Source organism: Bacidia gigantensis (genome assembly GCF_019456465.1).
Source record: "Bacidia gigantensis strain McMullin 20006 chromosome Unknown contig_246, whole genome shotgun sequence".
Lineage (NCBI taxonomy): Eukaryota > Fungi > Ascomycota > Lecanoromycetes > Lecanorales > Ramalinaceae > Bacidia > Bacidia gigantensis.
This window is the reverse complement of record NW_025408602.1, coordinates 1,321,073-1,342,587: the sequence shown is the minus strand read 5'-3', so window position 1 is coordinate 1,342,587 and position 21,515 is coordinate 1,321,073. Positions and strand designations below refer to the sequence as shown.

Here is a 21,515-nt window from a genome sequence, read left to right as displayed (position 1 = left end):
GGACGGTAGTAAATAGCCGGTTGCCGATTCCTCGCCATCAGCCACTCTTTGGAAATCATGCAGGGTTGGCAGACCATGGCAAGGGACTACCGTGGAGCCCCACTAATGATTCAGCCCCCGAGTCTGTGCGATGGCAATTTTGCAATGCCAATGATCGACGAAATGTATACAAGTCTCACAGAATCGAGCGCTAATGCAAGATTTGGCTCCTGCAGTATCTTGCAGACGCAAGAGAAGAGGCGCGCAGCCGCCCGCCTTGCATGGAGATATGACCTGTATTGACCTCAAATATCGAATGGACCGGGATAGCAGCGGCCATCTGCTTCTGTAGGAAAATTATCTGACCAACCAAAGATCGCCTTAAAAACTGTCAAAGATTGAGAGCTTTGTTCACTTGATTGAGGAGGCTCTATTGCATGAAGTGTGATTAATGATCTTGGCCAGATGGTCCATGGCTTGTAATTAAAGAGGTGAGAAAGAGCTTTTGGTGATTTCATCGCTCAGCTGCTCTTCGAAGTCTAATTGTGTCAATCATACTGCCGCTCGGTATTGAGGCCTGCCACGTCATCGGTAGGAAGTCCCGTTGATGTTCGAAGGCGCGAATTCCTGTTTGAAAATCTCGAGATCTGTTGTCCCGTCCTTGTTAGTCCCACTCGTGCTTTCGATTGCAAACACGACATTTGAGAACCATTTGCTGAACTCTTTCTCGTGTAAGAGAATCTCTTTCCACATCTTTGCAACCTGAACAGCTGGATTACGGAAACCATAGCCAACTCCAAATGCACCCATGACGAGGTCCGAATGCCCTCTGATCATGGCAATTCGAAGGATTGTCCTCATTTTCTCCATCATCATATCTTTCTCCTGCTTGAAGGAGTAATTAATCCCACTTTCATCGAGCTTCGGTCGTCGAACTGGGGCTACGGAGATGACGGGGAGCGCTTTGAATTCTTTGAAAGCCGCATAGCCTTTACCAGAGCTTGAACGAAATATAACTATGGAGATGAGCCAAGGATGTACTGCGTTCAAAAAGAGGCAGAAAGGATACATACCGACCGAGGGGGAATAGATGCCTCCTGTGGTCCGGATTGGATAGTGCGCTTGTTTGGATGACAGAGAACATGGTGCTACCAATGCTTGAGCGAGTGTCGAACGTCTGCAAAGGCATTCTTCCGGTGCAATCAGACCGGATTCCCAGTCGCCTCCAGCTCGTTTCTCGTTTGCCATATTAACAACGGGAATGGAAGCACCGGCCAAGCTCGAGCGCGAGGCACTACCTTCGCTGAAATTCGAATCATGCCATTCTAATGCTACATCAACGGGGTCGCCATCCAGGACAGCGATTCGAAGCTTGTTGTCTTTTTTGTGCTGGCCTACATTCTTGAGGTTGGCGCTGTCGGGGTACAGAGTCGAGCGGGCGGGAAATTGAGGATACTTTTGTGTGATGAGTGGTATGAAATGCCTCTTCGCTTCCGCAGCTATATCGGATGGTTTGATTTTGGCCTGAGGCATGTCTTGGAGGGTAGGAGTGGAAGTGTGTGAGGAAGAAAGGGCTTCTCTCTTCTAGCAACTGCAAACGGTGCGGGAGTGAAGGCTTTGGCCATGCATTAATTCTCCGACTTTTAGCATACCGCTACTCTAGTAGCCAGAAGGGTAGATTCAAGCGAAAGCAGTGAATGGTAGGGCTGGGGATGGAAGCTGCATGGAAGAAAGACCGTAGTGGGCGGAAAGCAGGTGCCTCGTACACAAGTTGTGGGGAGGAAAATAAATGATGCAAATTAGTCAAATAGCTGGGAGCTCACAGCAGGCGGCTTCCAATAAGGTGGCAGGCGGCAGAAGTAGCGACTGCCCAGATCGCTAGAAGATGCCTCTGGCCTGAGACAGCAGTAGGCATCATGACAGTACGATACGCGAGATCTCGGGGGAAGGGGTCTCAGATCTGATGAGGTATGTGAGTCCTGCCACTAAGGTCGACTAGAGGGGATCGTGGCCATCGCGGCCAATGGGAGGGGCAAGGAGGGGGGATGCCACATCGACTCATCGAGTGCTGTGAGATAGCCGCGCATGGTAGTGTGAGATCTGGTGGCTTGCCAGTTTGCCACGATGCCGACTGAACGTGCGGCCGAGATCCAGAGTCTAGGCCGATCGCTCCGTGCGGTCGAGGCACGCTATATCGTGTGTCCACTGTCCACTGTCCGCTGTCCGCTGCCCAATTTGACATTATTAAATTGGCCATGCTTGATGCTTCACCCAAATCAATCTTGGCCCTCGTACAACGTCTTAATCTTATTTGGAGTGAATCAAATAGCAGCGGCCGCGGCGACTTCACTGCTCTGTTTCCTCCCTATTGGCGGAAATACTGTCATTGGTACATCAATCCTCAGAACAGTATCTTGAGCGCTGGCTGTGTGGCGTTGCGGGACACTCTGGTCATTCCCCCCCGTGTATGTTATTCAATTATTATTGGTATCGTCTCTGGGAAGGACGTGCAATTTCCAAATTCAGAGAGGATTGCGGGGCAAGGGCAATCTGGTCGTTGCTGTCTCAAAGACGCAGGGGCTGTAGCCACCAAAATGACAAATTACCATTCGTTCTCCCGCAAATCGCGAGTTCCGTTTCAATGGCTCGCAATGACATTTATTGGTAGTCTCTCGCCTGTCAATAATGTACTCGTTGCAAGACCAGCCAAGCCAGCACAAAGCCAATGCAGGAGATTGGAGGCAGCGAAGTGGGAGGGGCCGACGCGCTATACCGCTTTAGAATAATGCACGCCTTTTGGCTTGCCCTTACCGCCGAAATCAATCAATGGTGCGCGTTGCACACTTTGCAAGTCTGTCAGAGGCGGTGCGCTATCACTGACCGTAAGAAATGCTATGGCGCACCAAACGCCACCACCTGCCGGCGATCGTGAAGATGCCATGTCTGGTGACCATCGGAAGCACGTTCCCTTCACGCCTGTTTAGCATCAGAACTTCTAGTCCCGATATAGCGTGGATATTGTCGACTCTGAACGACCAAGCAGGGGAGCGACTCACTGCCATTGGACATATACGTACTGTCAGGCAACAAAAAAGTCATACATTCGTTGAGATCGGAGATGGATCTACCATTGACACTCTCCAAGCAATACTCAAACCGTCGCTCGCAAAGGGGTGCGTGCACAAGCTTGCTGCATTCGTAGATCATCACTAATTCACCGCACATTGACAGCCTACAAACAGGTGCATCTGTCGCCATCACTGGGACATGGCAATCTGCCCCCCAACCGCGAAACAGTTGAAAGAGCTTCATGCGGAGGACGTCGTGGTACTGGGAAAGGCAGACGAGGTATGTCTCATCTTTCCTGCCCGCATCTGTGGGACTTGTATAATCGCCTTTCTGACAGAGCTACAAGACTTTCCCCATACAAAAGAAATATCATAGCCCTGAGTTCCTCCGCACCATCCCACATTTACGACTGAGGACGCCGTTGAACGCTGTACTAGCACGTCTACGGTCTGAGGCGGACTACAGTTTATCAAGCTTTTTCCGGCAGAAGCAGTTCATTCGTGTTCAAACCCCGATCATCACGTCCTCTGATTGTGAAGGTGCAGGCGAAGTCTTTGAAGTGACTGAGCATGCGAAAGAAGCAGATGATGTACGGGACGTTGACAGCCACAAGAGTATTGATCGATTCTTTAAATCACGAAAGCACCTAACGGTGTCCTCCCAACTCCATCTCGAGGCATTCATAAATGACCACCCTCGAGTCTGGACCCTTTCACCAACCTTCAGAGCCGAGAACAGTGATACCCCGAGACACCTCAGTGAGTTTTGGATGCTCGAAGCTGAAATGCGGACGGAGTGTCTCAACGATGTAATGGAATTCACTGAGAGGATGCTAAAGACCCTGGTCACCGATCTTCTTGAGACTTCTATTCTTGACGATCTCAAGGGCGTGACGAACAAGGCATCGCGTAGTCGCGAGGACAATAAGACGACAGACCTCGGAGCTCGATGGGGCCGGCTTGCGCAGCAGTCATGGCCGCGTATCAGGTACGCTGACGCTGTTAACCTCCTTCAGAATGCAGCAAGAACAAGAGAAGCCCATTTCGAATATGAGCCTTCATGGGCAGGACTTTACCTGGAGCATGAGAAATGGATTGCTGGAAAGCTCGGCATGGGAGGCCCCGTCTTCGTCACGGATTTTCCTGGAGCTATCAAACCATTCTACATGCTACCGTCCGTGGACAGTAATCAGCCATCCAACATGTCGACTGCTGCATGTTTTGATCTCTTGCTGCCCGAATCTGGTGAAGTGGTGGGCGGGTCGCTACGTGAGCATCGGCTAGATGCCTTACTCTCTGCTATGCAGTCCTACGGTGTGAACGCGCCGACTTCTCCTGGCTCCGGCAATCTCGACTGGTATGTTGATTTGAGAAGGTACGGAAGCATACCACATGGGGGTTTTGGTCTTGGTCTGGATCGGTTCTTGGGCTATCTTGCAGGCCTGGATAACATTAAAGATGTTGCGCCTTGGCCGCGCTATTTTGGGCGATGTGATTGCTAAGACCAGGAATTCCATTTACTATGCGCTTTGGAGCCAGGATCACATGCAGCATGTTTTTGATATTAGACTCATCGACATTCCACCAGTCCGTGTCGCCGTGTGTAGCCAGGAAGGTCCCCGTGAAGAGAAGGCTCGAGCTATGGGATAGTACAAGGCAGTGTGCCAATAAACCCACAGCGAAGTTCCGGGTAGCTGCTTGGCCTAGCTGAAATGATTAACTCTCAGCGGGTCGCCTAAAGCAGTTTATGCATACCTCTGCCACGCGTAAGATTGCGGCAAGGAAGCTTGGCCAGCTGTAACAGTGGATGATCATGCGATTGGTCTCGGGAAAATAGGATGGAAAGATAATCGGTTGGTCTTACGTACTACAGGATCAACAAGGACGGGGAGTAGTGATTATGGGTCGCCTGATATGACTTTGCATGTCGCAGAGTAAGATGTCTCCCTTGTGGATATTGCAATCGGGACCGCGAGACGGAGACGGAGTCTTACATACAGAGTAGCAAATGATCCTGGTCGAAGGAAGCAACTCCAATGATCTCCTCGAGAGGCAAGAGGGGACCAGGCGGTCTGCATTCCAATCTTGTTGTTCTCGTACAGTCTGACTCTGACTGTGCCGGTGGGATCATCATCCCAGACCGCAAAGTTAGAGACAGGTAGCGTAACCGGCAGGGTCGCGTGAAGGCGCATGTATGATGTATTAATCTTGTCGATTTATGTTTATTGCTCCGGGCAGCCGAACCCAAATTCAGCAGCCCAACTTAAAAAACAAGGTAGCACTACAATGGACCTAGTACCATGTAGCCTATTGCCACCAACCGCGCCCCCATCGCAAAGCCAGGCCACCCACCCACCCACCCACCCCCTTGTTCAACAATATTCTCTCGCGATCTTGCCGGAATTCCGATTGCGGCACGTGCTTGGCTTGTCCGCCTGAGGTCCCTCAGGATTCTTGATAAATGCAGTGTTGCTGAAGGTTGCTATGTAAACAGTGTCCTGGTTGGATTTGTCCTCCAGCAGTTGAGACCTTTGCTGACACATGTACATCTTAAAGGAGACTGCCCCCGTCATGATCCAGGGAGAAGGGGATGCGGAGGATTCTGAATGTCAAATCTCCAACCATGACGAACAATCTGCGAGTAGCTTAGGCGAGGATCGCTGATTGGCCTCGAAGGGTGAGTCTAAGAGACTGAGACTCGCCGAGACGGAACTAACAAAAGCCAAGCAGTCCAGATAGAAATAAGCATACCGGGGAGAAAGCCTTGGTATGAAGGCAAATCTCGGTGGGTCAATCTACCCAGCGGGCTGCGGAAGGATACGTAATCCTGTGTAGTACGGATTTTCCTTCTCCTCCAGCAATTGCTGCCCTGCCCATTGTAACGCGTGGGATATTGAATGTATGAATGATAGCTGAAGGCTGGTCATGAGCCAAGCGAGGGATTTACCCTTGTAGGATCCGGCAGGCAAGCGTGATCACACAGCTGGATGTCAGCAAAGTTGTAGAACTAGGCGCCGAAAGGGTGCGGTCGAACGACACGCAGCAGCAGCTGCTGATGTCAGGGAAAACCCTGGAAAGACCCTGAGGAGATTCGAGATTCGATCAGACGGAGGTACAGCTGTGGTTCCCCACAGCTCGTGAGCCCACAGGACTCCAGGACAAGAGAAGGCGATTTTAATAATCCTTGACGCCTGGTCGGCTATCTTGACCTTCGTAATTCGCCCTCTTCTGCTGCCGCCTTTTGGCTTCCACTTTCGAGCTTACGGACGAGACGAGATTCACATCTGCCCTATGCGGGCCAAGATCCTGGATCAGCGCCGTGCAGCACCCACCATCGTCCAGTATCGCTTACTATCGTGGGCTAAGGTCCACTGGTGCACCATCCTGGCAGTCGTTGCGAGACGCCAAGACGAACAAAGCTCTTGACACAACAACCTACGTGATTTAGCTTAAATTCGGCCTCGTCTCGGTGGACGGCTCGTGGAATTAAGTTAGGAGCGCCAATTTAGAGGCGTATCTTAATAGAACTCCCTTAACATAGCCTTTCCCCTAATCACCCATATCCCTCGCCCCTGCCTCTGTAGTCTGTACACCACACTACTACTACTTACCACGTTGGATTCGCCTTCTCCTCGCAAGAAAAAACAACCACGCCAAGTTCCGTCTTGGGTTGGCTCGACCCACCCGATCATCATTCGAGATTACACACACCCCATCTCCAGCAGCAGACACCCACCCCCTTCGGCACCGGTGCCTTAGAAATACCTAATATCGTCCCGTCACGAACTGTTGGTCCTCCCTACCATACTACCTGGTATTAGTATTGGCATTGATCCCGGTGGCCGGCTCTTCCCCCAACATATCCGCCGGAATCCTTCTTTCTGACTTCTCGACACCTTGTTTTAGCTCGAGGCCTTACTCCGATTAGACCATACGGCTTTAGGGAATTGTTATTCGTGGCGCCCTTGTCATCTGTAACATCCCATCTCACCTCGCCGCACCACTCATGCCAAAACCAATGCTGATGCACCGAGACTACACGAGGATAATCTCCAAGCTTCGATAGTCGTGCCACCAAGTACCTTATCTGGTGACTGGAGGCTCGAGAGTTACTGCTTCGGGGCAAGTTTGCGGTAAGTGTCATCCTCCAATTAAGCAGCTATACTTTCCAAAGAGTCGCCGGTCCTGAAGCTTGTAATACCTAAAAATTGCTCCCCTGGGCTGCTTCATCTCCGAACTTACTGGTGGCTGTGTGCCTCTCACCTGCTTGGTATTTCTTTCTATCGGCTTGGCTTGAATTGTCTCTTTTTGCCTCAATGTTCCACTTCTTTTTCATGTCGAACAACGTCTATGGCCTTGGTTGCAAGGCCTTTGGTCACGACAGAGTCTCAATCAAAGCTAATGGCGAGAAGCAGAATCCAACTTCCGCCATTGCCATTCGAAACGGGCTTTCATCGTCAACTAGCTACCCCGCTGGCGGTCGAAGCGGCAACGAATCCACTGAAGCGCAAACATCCACTCGAGGCGGACCTTCAATACGCACCCCGTTACTCGCGGAAGACATTCACCTTTAGCTCAGACACCAGCTCCGACATGGAAACCTATCACGGCCATGTGCGGACACCAGCAGACGCCATCATTCTTTTTGAAGCATGTCGTCTCGGGTTACTCCCGCGTGTACAGCGGCGGCTGTCGGAGAAGGAGCGGCAATCGATCAAGTCAGGTTCGGTGTTTGTGTGGGATGAGAGAGAAGCTGGGATGAGAAGATGGACAGATGGGAAGTCATGGAGTGCCAGTAGAGTCTCTGGTAGTTTCCTCACATACCGCGAAATGGAAGGGAAACGCGGAGGTGGAGGGAATGGATATCCTCCGCCAGTCACAGCCTTGGCGCGAGCGGGTCGGACACCAGAAAGCACCCATGGCAGTGAATCGGATATCGACCTCGCTGGTGAGGAGGGCCCGGATGGATACAGATATAAACCCGACGGCTTAGTGAAACAATCATTCAGTATCACAACCTCTTCTGGAAACCACTTGCATCTGATCAGCTATTACTCTCGGACTCATCCGGCATCTCAACAATTAAATAGCCCGTCTACGGACCCTCAACTCCGTCACATTCGACCGGCCAAAGGCATGTATCCTGAGTCTACAGTCCATGAGCATCAGAACATTCCTGCTGTGACACGATCCCCAATGGCGGGCGCACCTTATACTACTACTCCTCAAATGGCAGGTTATGCTCGCCAAGGTCCACCACAATGGCCACAACAGCAAAATTATGGGTGGAACCAACCTCCACCTTCTCATCCACAGTACCAGTATCAAGGCTATTCTTACGGCCCACACTCTTACGCAGCCCCTCCGCCTGGTCAAGCCAATGGCCAATCTTCTTTGCAATACTCTCAATCCGCACAGTATTCGGCCTCGCAATCGGGAGACCGCCCTCCCCCAGCGTACGATCAGAGACCTTCGCAGCCACAGCCGCATCTCCAGTATCAAGGGTACGACACTAGACGATACCCACCGACACCTCCCGACTCTAGGCCATCGCAGAACCAGAATATGCAAACCAATTCCCCCGACGCTCGTCAGCGTCCAATACCCAATTATCAGCACCCAAGTCCATATCCACCCGGAATTCGAGAAGCGTATCCTGGCCCAGCCCACGATCAGCGATATCAGCGTCCACCGCCCTCAGAACATCCGCCGACTTTATCCCGTTCTCAACCATCGTCTACACCCACCGCTCAACAAAATGCTCCGCAACCCCAAGCATATCCGCCTGGTCCATTGCCACCTCCTCAACCCAATCGCAGTACCCCGCCTTCTCAATATCAGCAGCAACCAGCACCGAACGCATCAACACCTATTGATCCACAGCTGACGGGTGTGGCTTCAGTACCACACCAACGCAATGGGCCTCCCAGCGAGCCAGCAGGAAGCATGCCAGGTACTTTAGGGGGTGAAAGTCGAAGTCGAGGTACCGTGCAGCCAAATGGATACCACCCATCTCCAGCGAGCTCGATACCTAGCATCAATTCGTTGGTGAATGGCTCGACCCCTCAAAACCCAAGCGAGAATCGCATGCCTGTTGTACCAAACGGCGCTATTCCTAACGGCCTTTCCAGCTATTTGCAGAAACCGGAGAGGAAAAGCCCACCGGAGGCTCCCAATGGTAAAGAAGGTTTGCCGGACATCGCTAGCAGTAAATCGGGGTTGACGGAAGACAAAAGGGCGATCAACATCCTCGACCGCGGCTTTAAGGTCTGATTATGCGGAACGTAATGAACTTGCATTTGCTTTTGAGCGTGCATACTTCGGCGGAAAATAGAGGCCAAGCATAGCGTGCAAAACATCATTTCGCATATTAGTGGCTCGAGAGATGCTACGAAACGTCGCACAATCTTGAGTCTGTTGAGGGGGGCATCATTCTCGAGAGTACTTAAAGTTGAACACGATCCATAGCAGTGGTGTGGTTATGGCGGATTTTCTGCATCGATATCAAGGACATGACTGAGAAGACTCAAATCCGTAAAGATGGCCTTCGGGTATCTTTTTCAACATTCAAGTCTTATCACTTCTCATTACTTCTACTCGTCGTACCTTTTTCAAGCTCTTCCTTCCATTCCCCTCGCATCTTCCGTGCCGGCCGTCGAAACCATCTCGTATTCCCCCCTCGCGGCCCCATTAGCTTCCTTCCCACCACCACCAGCTGCACCAAAAGTCATTGGCCTCAGCTCCCTCCACCGACAACTCCACACCCCACCCGCCAGCATCACACCCGCGCTCCCTGCCTGCAAAGCCCACCACAGTGCGTTGACGGGTATCCGTTTTGTGTACGTGCTCGTTACCACAAGGTGAATGAAATGGAGGGTGAAGACGAAATCAGGGACGAGTTTGGAGCGAGCTATCAAGACCAGAAGTAGAATGATGCTACCATTGCCAAGCGTCAGTGTTTCTGCCTCCAACAAACAGGTGGATCGTAACTAGATAGAGGCGTACCCAGTTATTCCCCCGCCAACCCCCCATACGACGCCCATGGTCCACCCCATCGCGGTGTCCCCTCTCACTGTCCGCCAGTCCAGGATGAGCCCGACTGTGAAGATGCGACCGGCAGTCAAGGCTGTGAAGAGGGTGAGGGCCGTGACGGAGATGTAGTAGAGGATTTGGAGAAGGATGATCTGGGTGAGGATACGGAGGGGGGAAAGCGTGTTGAGAATGTAGGAAGGGCGAGGGGGCCGACGGGGCATGGTGTGTGGGAGGAGAAAGGGTCGTTGAATTAGAGAGGCCCGCCGAGGAGGTGGGTTTTGGGCGTCGTGTTCATGGCGGCGACTGAGGGAGAGGGATGGTAGTGGTTTAATGACTTAGCATGCTATGCCGCGCGATTTGTAGGTCATGGGCGCATGCGATAGAGGATGTTTGAAGATTTGAGGATGCTCGGAGCCTGAGATGACAGAAGGTTAGCTCTGCGAAGCCGCTAGCTCTCCGCAAAACGACCGAAAGAGGAAACTGAACGAAACATATTTATTGCATTGATTTTATCTCAAGCTCTGGATCGCTGAACAGAATGGACTGTCAACATTCGATATTGTCGATACAGTTATTATAATCCGTTATCCACTCTTTATACACCCTCCCGACCTTCACTCACCCATCTCACCTACGCCACCGCCCACTACTCTTTCTCTACTACCTATCACCCCATACCCCGCCAACATCCAAGTCCATGGCTATCTGGCCCTTTACATCATCCGATTCCTCTTCTACATCACCCGCACACGAGCCCCCAACACCTTCCTCAGACGGCGCATACATAGCGCCAGACCGAATATCGCGGAAACGGTGCTGGGAGGCGCGAGATCGATTCTTCGACTGCCTGGAGCAGAATGGAATTGTTGATAGTCTGAAGGAAAAAGATCGGACGAGAAAGACATGTGGGAAGGAAGATGAAGAGCTGGGGAGAGAGTGCGTGGCTAGTTGGGTAGGTGGACCTGTGTTTCTTTGTTTTGGATTGAGAGATTCGGCAAAAGTGGCGTTGTTCACGGAGAGGGTGTCTCAATAGGAAATGGAATCGAAATGGGAAAGATGGGGTACATGGAGCTGGGCAATGAGTGGAAAAAGGTGCTAGACATGAGCAAGGGGAGCGCATTAGGATACTCGAGTTGAAAGGAATGGAAACAGCTGACGTCCTGATGTATAGGTCACCTACTTCAAACAGCGAAGAGTGATGGAACATAACAAGAAGACTACACTGGAGAAGCTGGCAAAGGAAGGCGCAGAAAAGATATCAGACAAGGAGTTACCTCCAAATCTGCCCAGAGGGAAGCCACCATCATGACCAGGGAATCAGGCTCGCAGAACCTTTTGAAAATCTTACTCGCATAGCGGCGACAGGGCATCAGGCGAGCGTGTCGAAGACCAAGCACGGCTAAAACTCATTTCTCGCATCAGACTCTTTAAAAATGTTCATGTACATATTTCGCGATCTTCAGACAACGATTCGCATCCGAATGGGATGTTTATCAGAGGGTGTGTACTTTCTCAAAAGATCCCAAACAGCATACAATGGACTGAAGAACGCCGGTTGAAATTCCTCCAGTGGTATCATTGGTAACGAACGCTCAATGCCCCGCTTGCCGAATGTTCATGCATATCTGAGCGACCGTGTAGCAGGTATAAACCAATATAAAGCCCTCCCTAGAAATCTGTACTCCCAAAGCAGCAAAGCAGATTTGTTCAGCTCGTTTCTCATTAAGGGGTATCCTTCGCAGCAAATATTTACGTATATTCACGTCTCGTCGTTTCTTGTCGTAAAGTGATCTGCTGTCACCTTTGCATCATGATGTGCAAATGACTCGTTCAAAAGGCGGTAATAATGCAGCTCCAAGAATTGAAGACCTTCTTATACACGCTCACGCTTTGGGCGCGGCATTCTCTTGGCTGGTAGCAACGGCTACCAAAGCATCCAGGCCGGTCATCTCAGTGTCCTTTGCTTGATTATATTGTTGAGGCCTATGTTGGCCGTTGAGAGGCCAAGAAGCGTGGTGTGGTCTGTCGAGTGGCATGACCTAGCTCTACTGTCAGCGCTCCATATTGCAATGATTCAGGAGTCACCTCTTACGTGCGATTCAGCGACGCCAATAGATCGCGGGGGGTTTGTTTCAACAAATCCATTGCTATGTACTATTGATGGGTGATGCTCAAGTGGGGGACCAGAAGGCGTTTTCGGAATCCCTTCAGAACTTGTCGATTCACCAGGAGAGGCTCGTGGGTGCGACGTAGTAGAAAGTATTGGAGGCCCAGCATACCATCCTTGTCGCTTTGCTCTGTTTGGGTTGGGCGACGGGTGATCAAGTTCTTCAGCAGGACGTTTCATGGTGTCTTGGTGGATGATCGGAGCTGGGCGAAGACTCGGGGCTGCACCATCAACAGAAAGTCTTGCTTCGTATTGCTGGGTTTGTGGGGTCCACGGCTGGGACTCTTGAGGCGTACCTCCACTTTTCAGATCCAGCTTTGTCAAATTCTGATGTAAAGACAAATCCCATGATGCATGGCCTCTCCTATCACTCGGCCCAGGATGCGGCTGGGGAGAGGACCCGGCATACAAAGGTGGCTGATTCGGTGGATCCGCTTGAGTATGGGTTGGACCTCGAGATGGAGATGCTGCTGATCTCAGAGGACCCTGGTCGAATGTTTCGATCCCGGGTAGTCGCTGCGATTGGCTTGCCGCAGCGGTCGCGTTGTGGGAATATGAAGGATGAGGCGCATCGGGTGTTTGATGATAACTCAGACCGCTCGTTGCAGGACGCGAAAAATTCGGAGCCGTTGGACGGGAATAGTTGGTATATGTGTGAGGAGTTGGATGCCATGTCCGTCGTCGTATCTCCATCTCAGCTGCCTCACGAGACTGGATAGTGTGGGCTACGTTTGTTGGACTTCCGAACGAGCTACTAAGGTTCGAAAAGTTCGATGCTTGCGATGAGGCCAGGGGGCTCAAATAGGGAGAGCCGTACGAGGTGCTCTGGGGTGATTGAAAAGGCATTGGCCCAACCGGGACTGACAGCCGGCGATTATGACCCCGACCGTCCCAATACCCGCTATTCCTGACATTTGATGCAGGAGACCCAATCGAGGAGCCGTATCCAGGACTGTTTCCTCCGGTGGAGAAGGTTGTCGAGGTAGGCGTGCTCAACCCTTCAGACTCGTCTCGAAAGAACGATCCCTGTCCCGGAGGGGTTGAAGTTTGATCTCTCAGCACATCCAGAGTGAGTCTTGATTTCGAAGGATCATTTGCCATGATGAGGGGTGCGGGTCTTCTCCTTCCATCATCCCTACTGATGGTGGAGGCCGTTGAGCCAACACTAGATGCGGACAAATTACGACTGTGGCCGCGAGGAATACTACCACTACTACCACCGGTATTCGCGCGCGGTCGACTGCCAGGCGGTCTCGGTACTCGGTCTGTGCGGATCTGCCTCTGGAAACGAGTGCCTGTTGCAGCTAGTGAGCCCATTGGAATCTCTTCATTGACGTGTACAGTCTGCGCATGTTGGCGAAGATTGTCCAGGCGGGAAAATCGACGCGAACAATGACATTGAAATGGCCGCTCTCCGGTATGTTTTCTAGGGCAGAGGTCAGTGTCGAATGCCACCTAGCGGGCAAGAGTCCCTACCTTATATGTCTCGCAAGATGTTCACTTCGAGTGAAGCTAAGTTTGCAGGGCGGGAAATCTGTGCAGAAGAACCTTTGTCCCTTCTTCTTTTTGGATCCTCGTGCTGCGTCAGGCCCCATCCCTTCGCCATCTGAGATCTCACCACCCTCTCCGTCCGAGTCCGCCATTTCAACATCTTGGGATTCGTTCGATTGGATGGACAGTTGCGAATCCCGTTTGTTTGAAGTCTCCACTGCAGTATCGACGGACTGGCGATCTGGTGGAGAGAAAGAGCCCGAGAAAGGAGAAGTGGGCAGGGGTCGCTGGCCATTAATTCCGGCGAAAGTCAAGTTTGTAGGTGTACTCGAGCCCAGTCCGCCAGCATTATCATTCGGTGGAGATGCGGCAGCGTGCGACGTGGGCACTACGGGGGCCCGAGGAGTGGTAGGTGTTGTGGCTTCATTTGAGTAGTCGGCCAAGCCCAGGCCAACGTTGACAGACTGCACCGAAGTCATAGTGGCGACTTATGGAGACATGTATATGTATTATCTTTCCGTTGCCGGCGGTCGCACAACACATGAGGTAAGGGCGACGGATGATCGAACGAGTTTGAATCAAGTCATGGACTCAGGAGTGATTAGGCGCTCGACAAGGAGTAAGATTGTCGTCGAGATTTGGAGATCGGAGATTGGAGTCTATTCCCACCGCACGTGGGGACTCGTGGTTATGCGACTCTGCAGAAGATGACGAGGTCGAGGACAGATGGGTCCCAGCTTGCCGGCTGTTCCTGCAAATCTATTCTTGAGGCTGTGTGGCGCGATGAAGCGGAGGGGATGGGTCAGGTGTTTCAGAGGTTAGAGGATTGAGGAGCAAGTCTGAGCCACGTCGTAGGGGCAGGCAGAAACCAAAGTATGTTAGAGGCCTCTCGATGATGGAGCAGGTATGATCGGTAGGCGAATCTGATCTGCCGGGAAAGGATGACGAGGCAGACGGTGAGGTCGGAGTAGTGAGAGTCTTTGGTGGGGAAGGAGGGACGAGGGATGTACGCAATTCATAGACTAGCGGTGGCAGGGAGGAGACCCACAAGTCGCTACGCCATTAAACCCATTTCCATACTTTCCCTTCCTTTCAAACGGCTCATTCACCGCTAGAACCTAGTACCTGATCCCTATCGCGCCCTGGAACAGGAGACCTAAGATCTGGTTTCTGAACTGCAGTGAGACCAAGACAGAGCGAACAATCATGGCATTATGACCACGTTTCAGGCTGAGGGGGAGAGATGATACTGGGATGGACCGGACTGGCTCCTTGTTCAGCGATCGAGGCTACTGGGAAGACTATAGCGGAAAGTGTGACAGTGTGGTACTTCTCCGTATCACACAGTGCTCATGATGCTAATTCCGTCGATGCAGGCTCTGCCCTCAACCCACAAACCAGAACCCCCCAAAGCAGAGAACCGGTCAAATTCGGCGGTAAAGCGAACCCGAGCAAGCCACCTACTCGTAGGCAAAGCGGCATGTTTGGATCAGCGGGGTCAAACAGACTGGACCGCATATGGCCTTCAGGTCTTCGAACCCACGCTCGCCGCAGACTAGCATCTTACGTGCATGAGAGACCTGCAAGGGCTGCAAGGGCCTCCCTTCCTCCCCAAAAGAAGGCCCCGTCCCAGCCGTCCAGGCACCTCCCTTCCTGTCTCCTGTCTGCATCGCTTTTTGCGGCATATCCTCCCTAGTGCATTTACCTCTTGGCGCGAAGCAAAATATTCCGAACGTGGAACTGGTCAGATGACATTCTGCATTTCATCCTGCTCCTTTTGCCCCGCATGCTGTATAGTGAGAGGTCCCTGAAGAGGTAAGCCTGCAACAGCGGAACAGGTTTCGATGCTTCGTTCAATTGGCTGAGTTGACGAATGCCATGTACCATTGCTGTCTACCGCGCCTTTCTTGACGGCGGCAAACGAGCCAAAGGAAAGCCCTGCTCATTCTCTATAATTGTTGGGGTCGAGCATACTCGCAGACATCCAAGACGCGCCGCGACACGCCAAAACAGGCCATGGATAATGGCCGATCCGTGTAATGAACTCAGTCGCTTATGCCTACCGGCTTAATGCTCCAACCACGCTCCCTACCATGACCGCCGCTTCTCGTTCCCATGCTCTGTCTCTGCCTCTGCCACCAGCAGGCCCTTGACTACCTTTGATAACGCAGCTTCTGATACTATCCTTGATACGATCCTTCTGGCTCTTCAGAGCTCTTGCATTGACCCCTCCTCTTGATACAAGGTCTGAAACCCTGCCAGACAATCCCTCGGCCAGACTTCGCCAAAAATAGGATGGCAGTGCAGATGTATCTAATGAAGCAAGTAAAGGCTCTAGAAAGTTCGTGTCAGCTTTATCAGCTGTGCCTTCCTCTCCTGTCTCCGCAAAAGGCTTGACGGTCTCCAACAGAGACTCTAGAGCGACGATATTCTGACATCGTGCTGAGACTTCTAGAAGAGTCCGGTCCAAGATTGCAAGATTTGTCAGGGCCCTAGTGGTAGAGGCCAATGATGAAGTGAGAGATGTGCGTAAGTAAGCTTGAAGAGCAGCAAGTTGCAATTGTGGAGAAAGTAGATGTAGTGTTAGGAGCGCCGATGTGGTTCTTGCCTTCGTTTCTTCAGATTGTGCATAAGTTGTGGGGGCTGTAGGCCCTGACGTGAGAGAAGACATGGCAAATTCACGAATGATCTGCTGTCCTTGAGACTGAAGGAGATTTTCCGTGGGGTGCAAGACCGTGGACCTCAGACTGACCACGACGTCTACTTGCGATAAATGTTCACCTTCCTGACCCTTTCCTGAGGCTGCGAGCAATTTTCGCATAGTCACGAGGGTTGATGCAGCACGCACCATAGCTCGATGGTCCTCCTTCTTCGATGATCCGCTGGGACTGGCCACACTCATCTGTGCTTCAAGCTGCCTTGTAAGTACTAGCCATCGTCCAACAGAGCGGCCAATCTTCACGGTCTGCCAGAGCCGTTCTACAGTCACTCGAACTTCGTTTGCAGTTTCGTATCGCTGAATGACCTCTCTCTCCAACCTTTCATAGCCATTTGCGAGGTTCGCGACTTGCGCCTCGACCTCTTTGACCACTTTCTGACCTGCATCGTCTTGCTCTCTGGTATATTCGAGAAGCGGTAGTGCAGATCTAGTAGCTAACGTGTGGATGTGCGTGTCAATTTCTTGCACGTCAAAAAGGACTTTTGAGAGAGGAGTCGAAAGGTCTACAGATATATCTAACGGGTCATTCGTTGTAAGAACAAGCGAGTTTGCGAATGCCTTCGGCGAAAAAGAGGGGTCCAAAAATGTTTCGTAGTCGATGTAAGAGGGTTGGTTATCAGCCATGTTCACTCTTGAATTTTCGCTATGGAGAACGCTATGGCCATGTCCAAGCCTGGGAAGATTTTGGTATTTCCACAAGCGAGGACCAATGGTTAAGTAGATACTACACCAACAGATTTGGTGAGAAGTAAAGTGTTATGGAGCCATTCGCGGTCAAAGTGGGCAAGTGCGCGGATGACGACAAGCAACCGAATCTTCCTAGACTTCTATCTGCTCAGTACGACAGGGTCCTGCGAACGGAGTCTTGCGCCTCAGAGCTCCGTATATTCGACAAGATACCGCCGACGTCCGTCCTAAATCCACATACAGTACTCCGATCCCATGACTCCGACGGTAGAGAAAGATTGAGATGGTGGAGTAAAAGTAAAGCAGATGCAGGTTGCAGTTGTTGGATGCTGACTAAAGGAGTGTCAGAAATAAAGACGGCCGCTAACAAGATCCAACGCAACCAATGAGGAAACGGAAACATTGCTAGTCTGGGCCGATCTATTACTCGTATATTGATATGGGTAAGTTCAACCCCACGTAAAATCTAGAATCGCGCCAAAAACGCCCAGATGCTTCGGATCAGATACAGAGAATGTTTGCAATCCATGGTGTCGGGCGGATTTAGGAGTATCACGCCTTCCACGTGGCAATGCACAATCCGTCGCGCAGAATGGATGGAGAGTGTATAAAATAGAGCGGATACGCCTTCCAGAGCAGTGTTGTATGCTTGGGCTTGCTGCTTTCTCCGAACACCAAAATCCTATTAGCTTCGTCATATCTCTACCATTGAATCAAAAACACACTTTCCCTTTTTTTCTCTATCTCGCTCGACCAAAAGCCTACCTATTCTCTCCCAATGGCGTTCGCCGGTAAAGTTGCACTCATTACTGGGGGCTCGAAGGGCATCGGAGCTGCTACTGCCCTGAATCTAGCTAGCCAAGGTGCAAGTGTTGTCGTCAATTATGGTAGTGACTCAGCTTCCGCCGATGCACTCATCGCGAAAATTGGTGACCCTCAACGTTCTCTAGCCGTCCAAGCCGACGCGGGCAGTGTATCTGGAGTCGAGAAAATGGTTGCAGCTACTGTGGAGAAGTTTGGGAAGCTCGATGTTGCAATTGCCAATGCTGGTTTACTGCCAATGATCGACCTTGCCTCCATAACAGAGGCCGACTACGACAAGACATTCAACCTCAACGTGAAAGGACCTCTCTTCCTTGCTCAAGTAAGTGCTTACCATCGAGCAACTCCTATTCAAATGACATGCAGGGCTCAAGTCAAGTTTAGAAAGCTGCCCCTCATATGGCTCCGGGCTCCCACATCGTCTTGCTCTCGTCCTCTGTTACCGCTTATTCGGGAGTGTCACCAGCATACCTGCTTTACAATAGCACAAAAGGAGCGATTGATCAGATGACTCGACTTCTGGCCAAAAGCCTGGCTCCAAAGGGCATCAGTGTCAATGCGGTCGCTCCTGGCCCAACTGCAACCGACCTGTTCATGAAAGGCAAAAGCGAGCAGGTTCTAAACGGTCTCAAAAGCAACATACCATTCGGTCGGCTTGGTGAGCCGAATGAAATTGCCGATGTCATAGCCTTCATGTGTTCTAGTAAGAGTAGCTGGGTGACAGGCCAGGTTCTGCGAGCGAACGGGGGCTTCGCAACTTGAAGCCCTGACACTATCCTGGTATTCTAGGGATCAGCCAGTGAAAAGGGTCCATGGGCAGAATGTGAGTAGTCCTCAACAGGTCGCAAAAATCCGTCCCTACATTGTCGAAGTGATGTGGAATGTAAGACAAACTGACAGCTCTTTCTAAGTAATTTTCTTATAGCCCGAGCATGATTGTCATCCTTCATCACACATTCGTTGCGATCGACAGAAATAAGTTTTGAGGTCTTCCCAGCCATGCCAACAATCATTGATGGTTCTGAGTACTCTTTGAAGACATGCACAAAAGGCGGGTGTGTGGGCATATCAATCGACATATGGGGCTGACTAATACCTTATGAAATTAAGCTTTTAGTTTGTCAACTAGAGCCATTAGTTTTGATTGGTCAGGCATCCCACGTGCGACACCCTCAGGTGGCAGATGATCTCATTAAGCATATTCAATACTTCCCCCTCTGCGCTCCTTCTAGAAGCGACCCTGCAACCTTCCGCGACTGGAGAGTAATAACTTCAACCCTAGGCTCGACGTGTATATATATATATATACATATATATCTAAGGGTATCTGTAGGATCCCCCGTCACCGGCTTCCCGAATCTGATCACCGAATTACCCACTGATGGCACCAATATTTTACCTGGCGCTGCAAGTCAGGCTTGCGCAGCGATGACATTCAATGCGGAGGCTGCGCTTAATGTATCTCGCCGCTGATCCATCTCAATCATCCTCTGAGGCATCTTTTGGCCGAGTCGGAGTCCGTAGCTCCTGCCTTTCCACCCGTTGCACAACCTTGCCATGAGAAAGTAACACAGGCGCGTTGGAACCATCATTTGCCGGACGTCAGCTATCGATTCTCGCTTCTTCACGCTACAATGGCTTCTTCCTCGTCTGTACTCGTGACTTCTGGATCCTTTCCGAAACCGGGCGATTCTATTCAGGCCGTGGAGTGTCCTTCATACCAGTCAATCCAACAATCAATGGGTGTTCTCACCCCTCCGACCACACCCGAAAAGGATGACGTTGAAAGAAAGAGGTTTTCAGTCAGCATCGACAGCAAAAGACTACTAGAGCATCCCACGGAGCAGTTGAAGACGATGCTAGCAGTTGGCTCAGGACTAGGCGTCGACCCGACCGAGATGGTTGGCAAGTGGATTGAGAGCGGCGAGGATATTGGACCCTTATCACATGTTCCAGAAACAGCGCTACCGTATGGGAAAGAGTATCAACTGAATGATGAGCTTGGCCATGGAGCCTGGAGCACGGTATACAGTGCTAGTGAGGGAAGTGATATCAATCAGAGAAAATGCTCGACGCTCCTTACGCCACCTGCCACGCCCGAGAAGCAGTCGGCGAGCTTTGCGTCAAGCCGCTTACTGGCTGTGAAAGTGCTCTCACGTCGGGACGGAAAACAGATTTTGGAAAGGGAGGCACGAATACTGACATACCTACACTCGCATTCTCGGTCCCGACACTACTTAGTTCCATTCCATGGCTTTGATTTGGCGAAAACCTCCATAATCATGACCGCTGTAACTCTCAATCTAGAAGTGCATGCCAAAGCCGCTGCTCACCAGTCATTGACTACCGCAACGATGTTCGACCCCGTAATTGGCGCTTCTCAATGGTCAGACTTGGCTTTGTCTCTTATCAGTGGTCTTGCGTTCCTCAAGGACAAGGGTTGTGTACACGGTGATATCAAGCCAGCGAATATCCTTTTACGCGCATCCGAGGATCCGGAACGTTCGAGTCTGACGCCTTTTTACTGTGACTTTTCATCCTCACATGTCCTGGATTCTTCTACTGGCCTCAATGGCAACGATGAGGTCAATGCGATCACAACAGACTACACCGCCCCCGAGCTTTTGCAGATCCTGCATCCTAGAAATGGAATGGATGGTGGAGGGCGAGCCACTGCGACCTTCGCGTCCGATGTTTTTGCATTAGGCGTCACACTCATCTTTGCTGCAGCCGGCGAATCACCGTACGCGGGTGCAAGGTTGGAGGCGCAGAAGACTGCTATGGTCCTGGAAGGACGACCAATGGATTTTGCGCGTGGCGGTCACCAAGCCAGCAGGAGTATGGCAGGTAGGGCGGTCGACAGAGCTTTAAAGGGAGCCTTAGTGAGGGACATCACAAAGAGATACGTGGCAGAAGAATGGGAGGAGGTGATCAGAACAGTCACTCACCAATGGAGAGAAAGTGGTTGGAAGCAGGGCGGGAAATGATTTGCGCAGATGGCGAGATTTTGACGATAGATGATCTATGTTTGAATGGTATCAGTACGATTTTGATAATCTTGCAGCGAAGGCGCTCGGTGGCGAGTTACAAATTTCAGTCCTTGTATTTGGACCGATTTCGGGCGAGAGATACCATTGGATTTTGTACAGCACTTTCGATTTATAAAAGTGCGAGTCTAATCTACGTGAACAGTCGCTACTTCCGCTGCAAAAGCAGCTGTATTTGTTTATGAGAGACAGCGCATTTTACGATCTTTAGATCCTATGTGTCGTTAATGTTGACGCACAATTTCTTTGTGCCAACCAAAAAACGCCTTCTATCTCTACTCCGCGTAAGATATCCTGCTATCCCGACGCATTCTAAACAAAGAAATTGTTTTTTCAAAAATCTATATAAAGATCCTCTACCTGCTTCTGATTATTGTCATTGTTACTTCTGACCGCGCTAACCCCTATTCATTCTCTATTTACCTTCTCTTCCTACCTTCATTCACTTCTTCGATCATCTCCCCTATCAACACCTACTTCTTCCGCTTTCTCCGCCAAAACGA

The 21,515-nt window shown here is 51.1% G+C and overlaps 8 protein-coding genes across 8 annotated transcripts; 5 read left to right on the top strand and 3 right to left on the bottom strand.

The window, feature by feature from the left end:
• Positions 1-564: 564 nt before the first annotated feature.
• On the bottom strand, positions 565-1,512 carry KY384_006044 (uncharacterized protein; the record flags this gene model as incomplete). Its single annotated transcript, XM_044814540.1, has 2 exons — positions 565-995; positions 1,053-1,512. The coding sequence occupies 2 exons, from the start codon at positions 1,510-1,512 to the stop codon at positions 565-567; spliced, it is 891 nt and encodes a 296-aa protein (XP_044668690.1).
• A 1,734-nt stretch (positions 1,513-3,246) lies between these two features.
• KY384_006043 (uncharacterized protein) lies at positions 3,247-4,697 on the top strand (the record flags this gene model as incomplete). The annotated part of the gene is made up of 3 exons (XM_044814539.1): positions 3,247-3,327; positions 3,386-4,422; positions 4,556-4,697. The coding sequence occupies 3 exons, from the start codon at positions 3,247-3,249 to the stop codon at positions 4,695-4,697; spliced, it is 1,260 nt and encodes a 419-aa protein (XP_044668689.1).
• Positions 4,698-7,397: 2,700 nt separating this feature from the next.
• Positions 7,398-9,320, top strand: KY384_006042 (uncharacterized protein; the record flags this gene model as incomplete). Its single annotated transcript, XM_044814538.1, has 1 exon — positions 7,398-9,320. The coding sequence occupies one exon, from the start codon at positions 7,398-7,400 to the stop codon at positions 9,318-9,320; it is 1,923 nt and encodes a 640-aa protein (XP_044668688.1).
• Positions 9,321-10,776: 1,456 nt separating this feature from the next.
• Positions 10,777-11,388, top strand: KY384_006041 (uncharacterized protein; the record flags this gene model as incomplete). The annotated part of the gene is made up of 2 exons (XM_044814537.1): positions 10,777-11,031; positions 11,251-11,388. 2 exons carry the CDS (start codon positions 10,777-10,779, stop codon positions 11,386-11,388), a joined length of 393 nt encoding a protein of 130 aa, XP_044668687.1.
• Positions 11,389-12,153: 765 nt separating this feature from the next.
• KY384_006040 (uncharacterized protein) lies at positions 12,154-14,216 on the bottom strand (the record flags this gene model as incomplete). Its single annotated transcript, XM_044814536.1, has 2 exons — positions 12,154-13,672; positions 13,723-14,216. The coding sequence occupies 2 exons, from the start codon at positions 14,214-14,216 to the stop codon at positions 12,154-12,156; spliced, it is 2,013 nt and encodes a 670-aa protein (XP_044668686.1).
• A 1,580-nt stretch (positions 14,217-15,796) lies between these two features.
• Positions 15,797-17,080, bottom strand: KY384_006039 (uncharacterized protein; the record flags this gene model as incomplete). The annotated part of the gene is made up of 1 exon (XM_044814535.1): positions 15,797-17,080. One exon carries the CDS (start codon positions 17,078-17,080, stop codon positions 15,797-15,799), a length of 1,284 nt encoding a protein of 427 aa, XP_044668685.1.
• An 841-nt stretch (positions 17,081-17,921) lies between these two features.
• On the top strand, positions 17,922-18,727 carry KY384_006038 (uncharacterized protein; the record flags this gene model as incomplete). The annotated part of the gene is made up of 2 exons (XM_044814534.1): positions 17,922-18,287; positions 18,350-18,727. The coding sequence occupies 2 exons, from the start codon at positions 17,922-17,924 to the stop codon at positions 18,725-18,727; spliced, it is 744 nt and encodes a 247-aa protein (XP_044668684.1).
• An 872-nt stretch (positions 18,728-19,599) lies between these two features.
• On the top strand, positions 19,600-20,952 carry KY384_006037 (uncharacterized protein; the record flags this gene model as incomplete). The annotated part of the gene is made up of 1 exon (XM_044814533.1): positions 19,600-20,952. The coding sequence occupies one exon, from the start codon at positions 19,600-19,602 to the stop codon at positions 20,950-20,952; it is 1,353 nt and encodes a 450-aa protein (XP_044668683.1).
• Between the last annotated feature and the right edge of the window lie 563 nt (positions 20,953-21,515).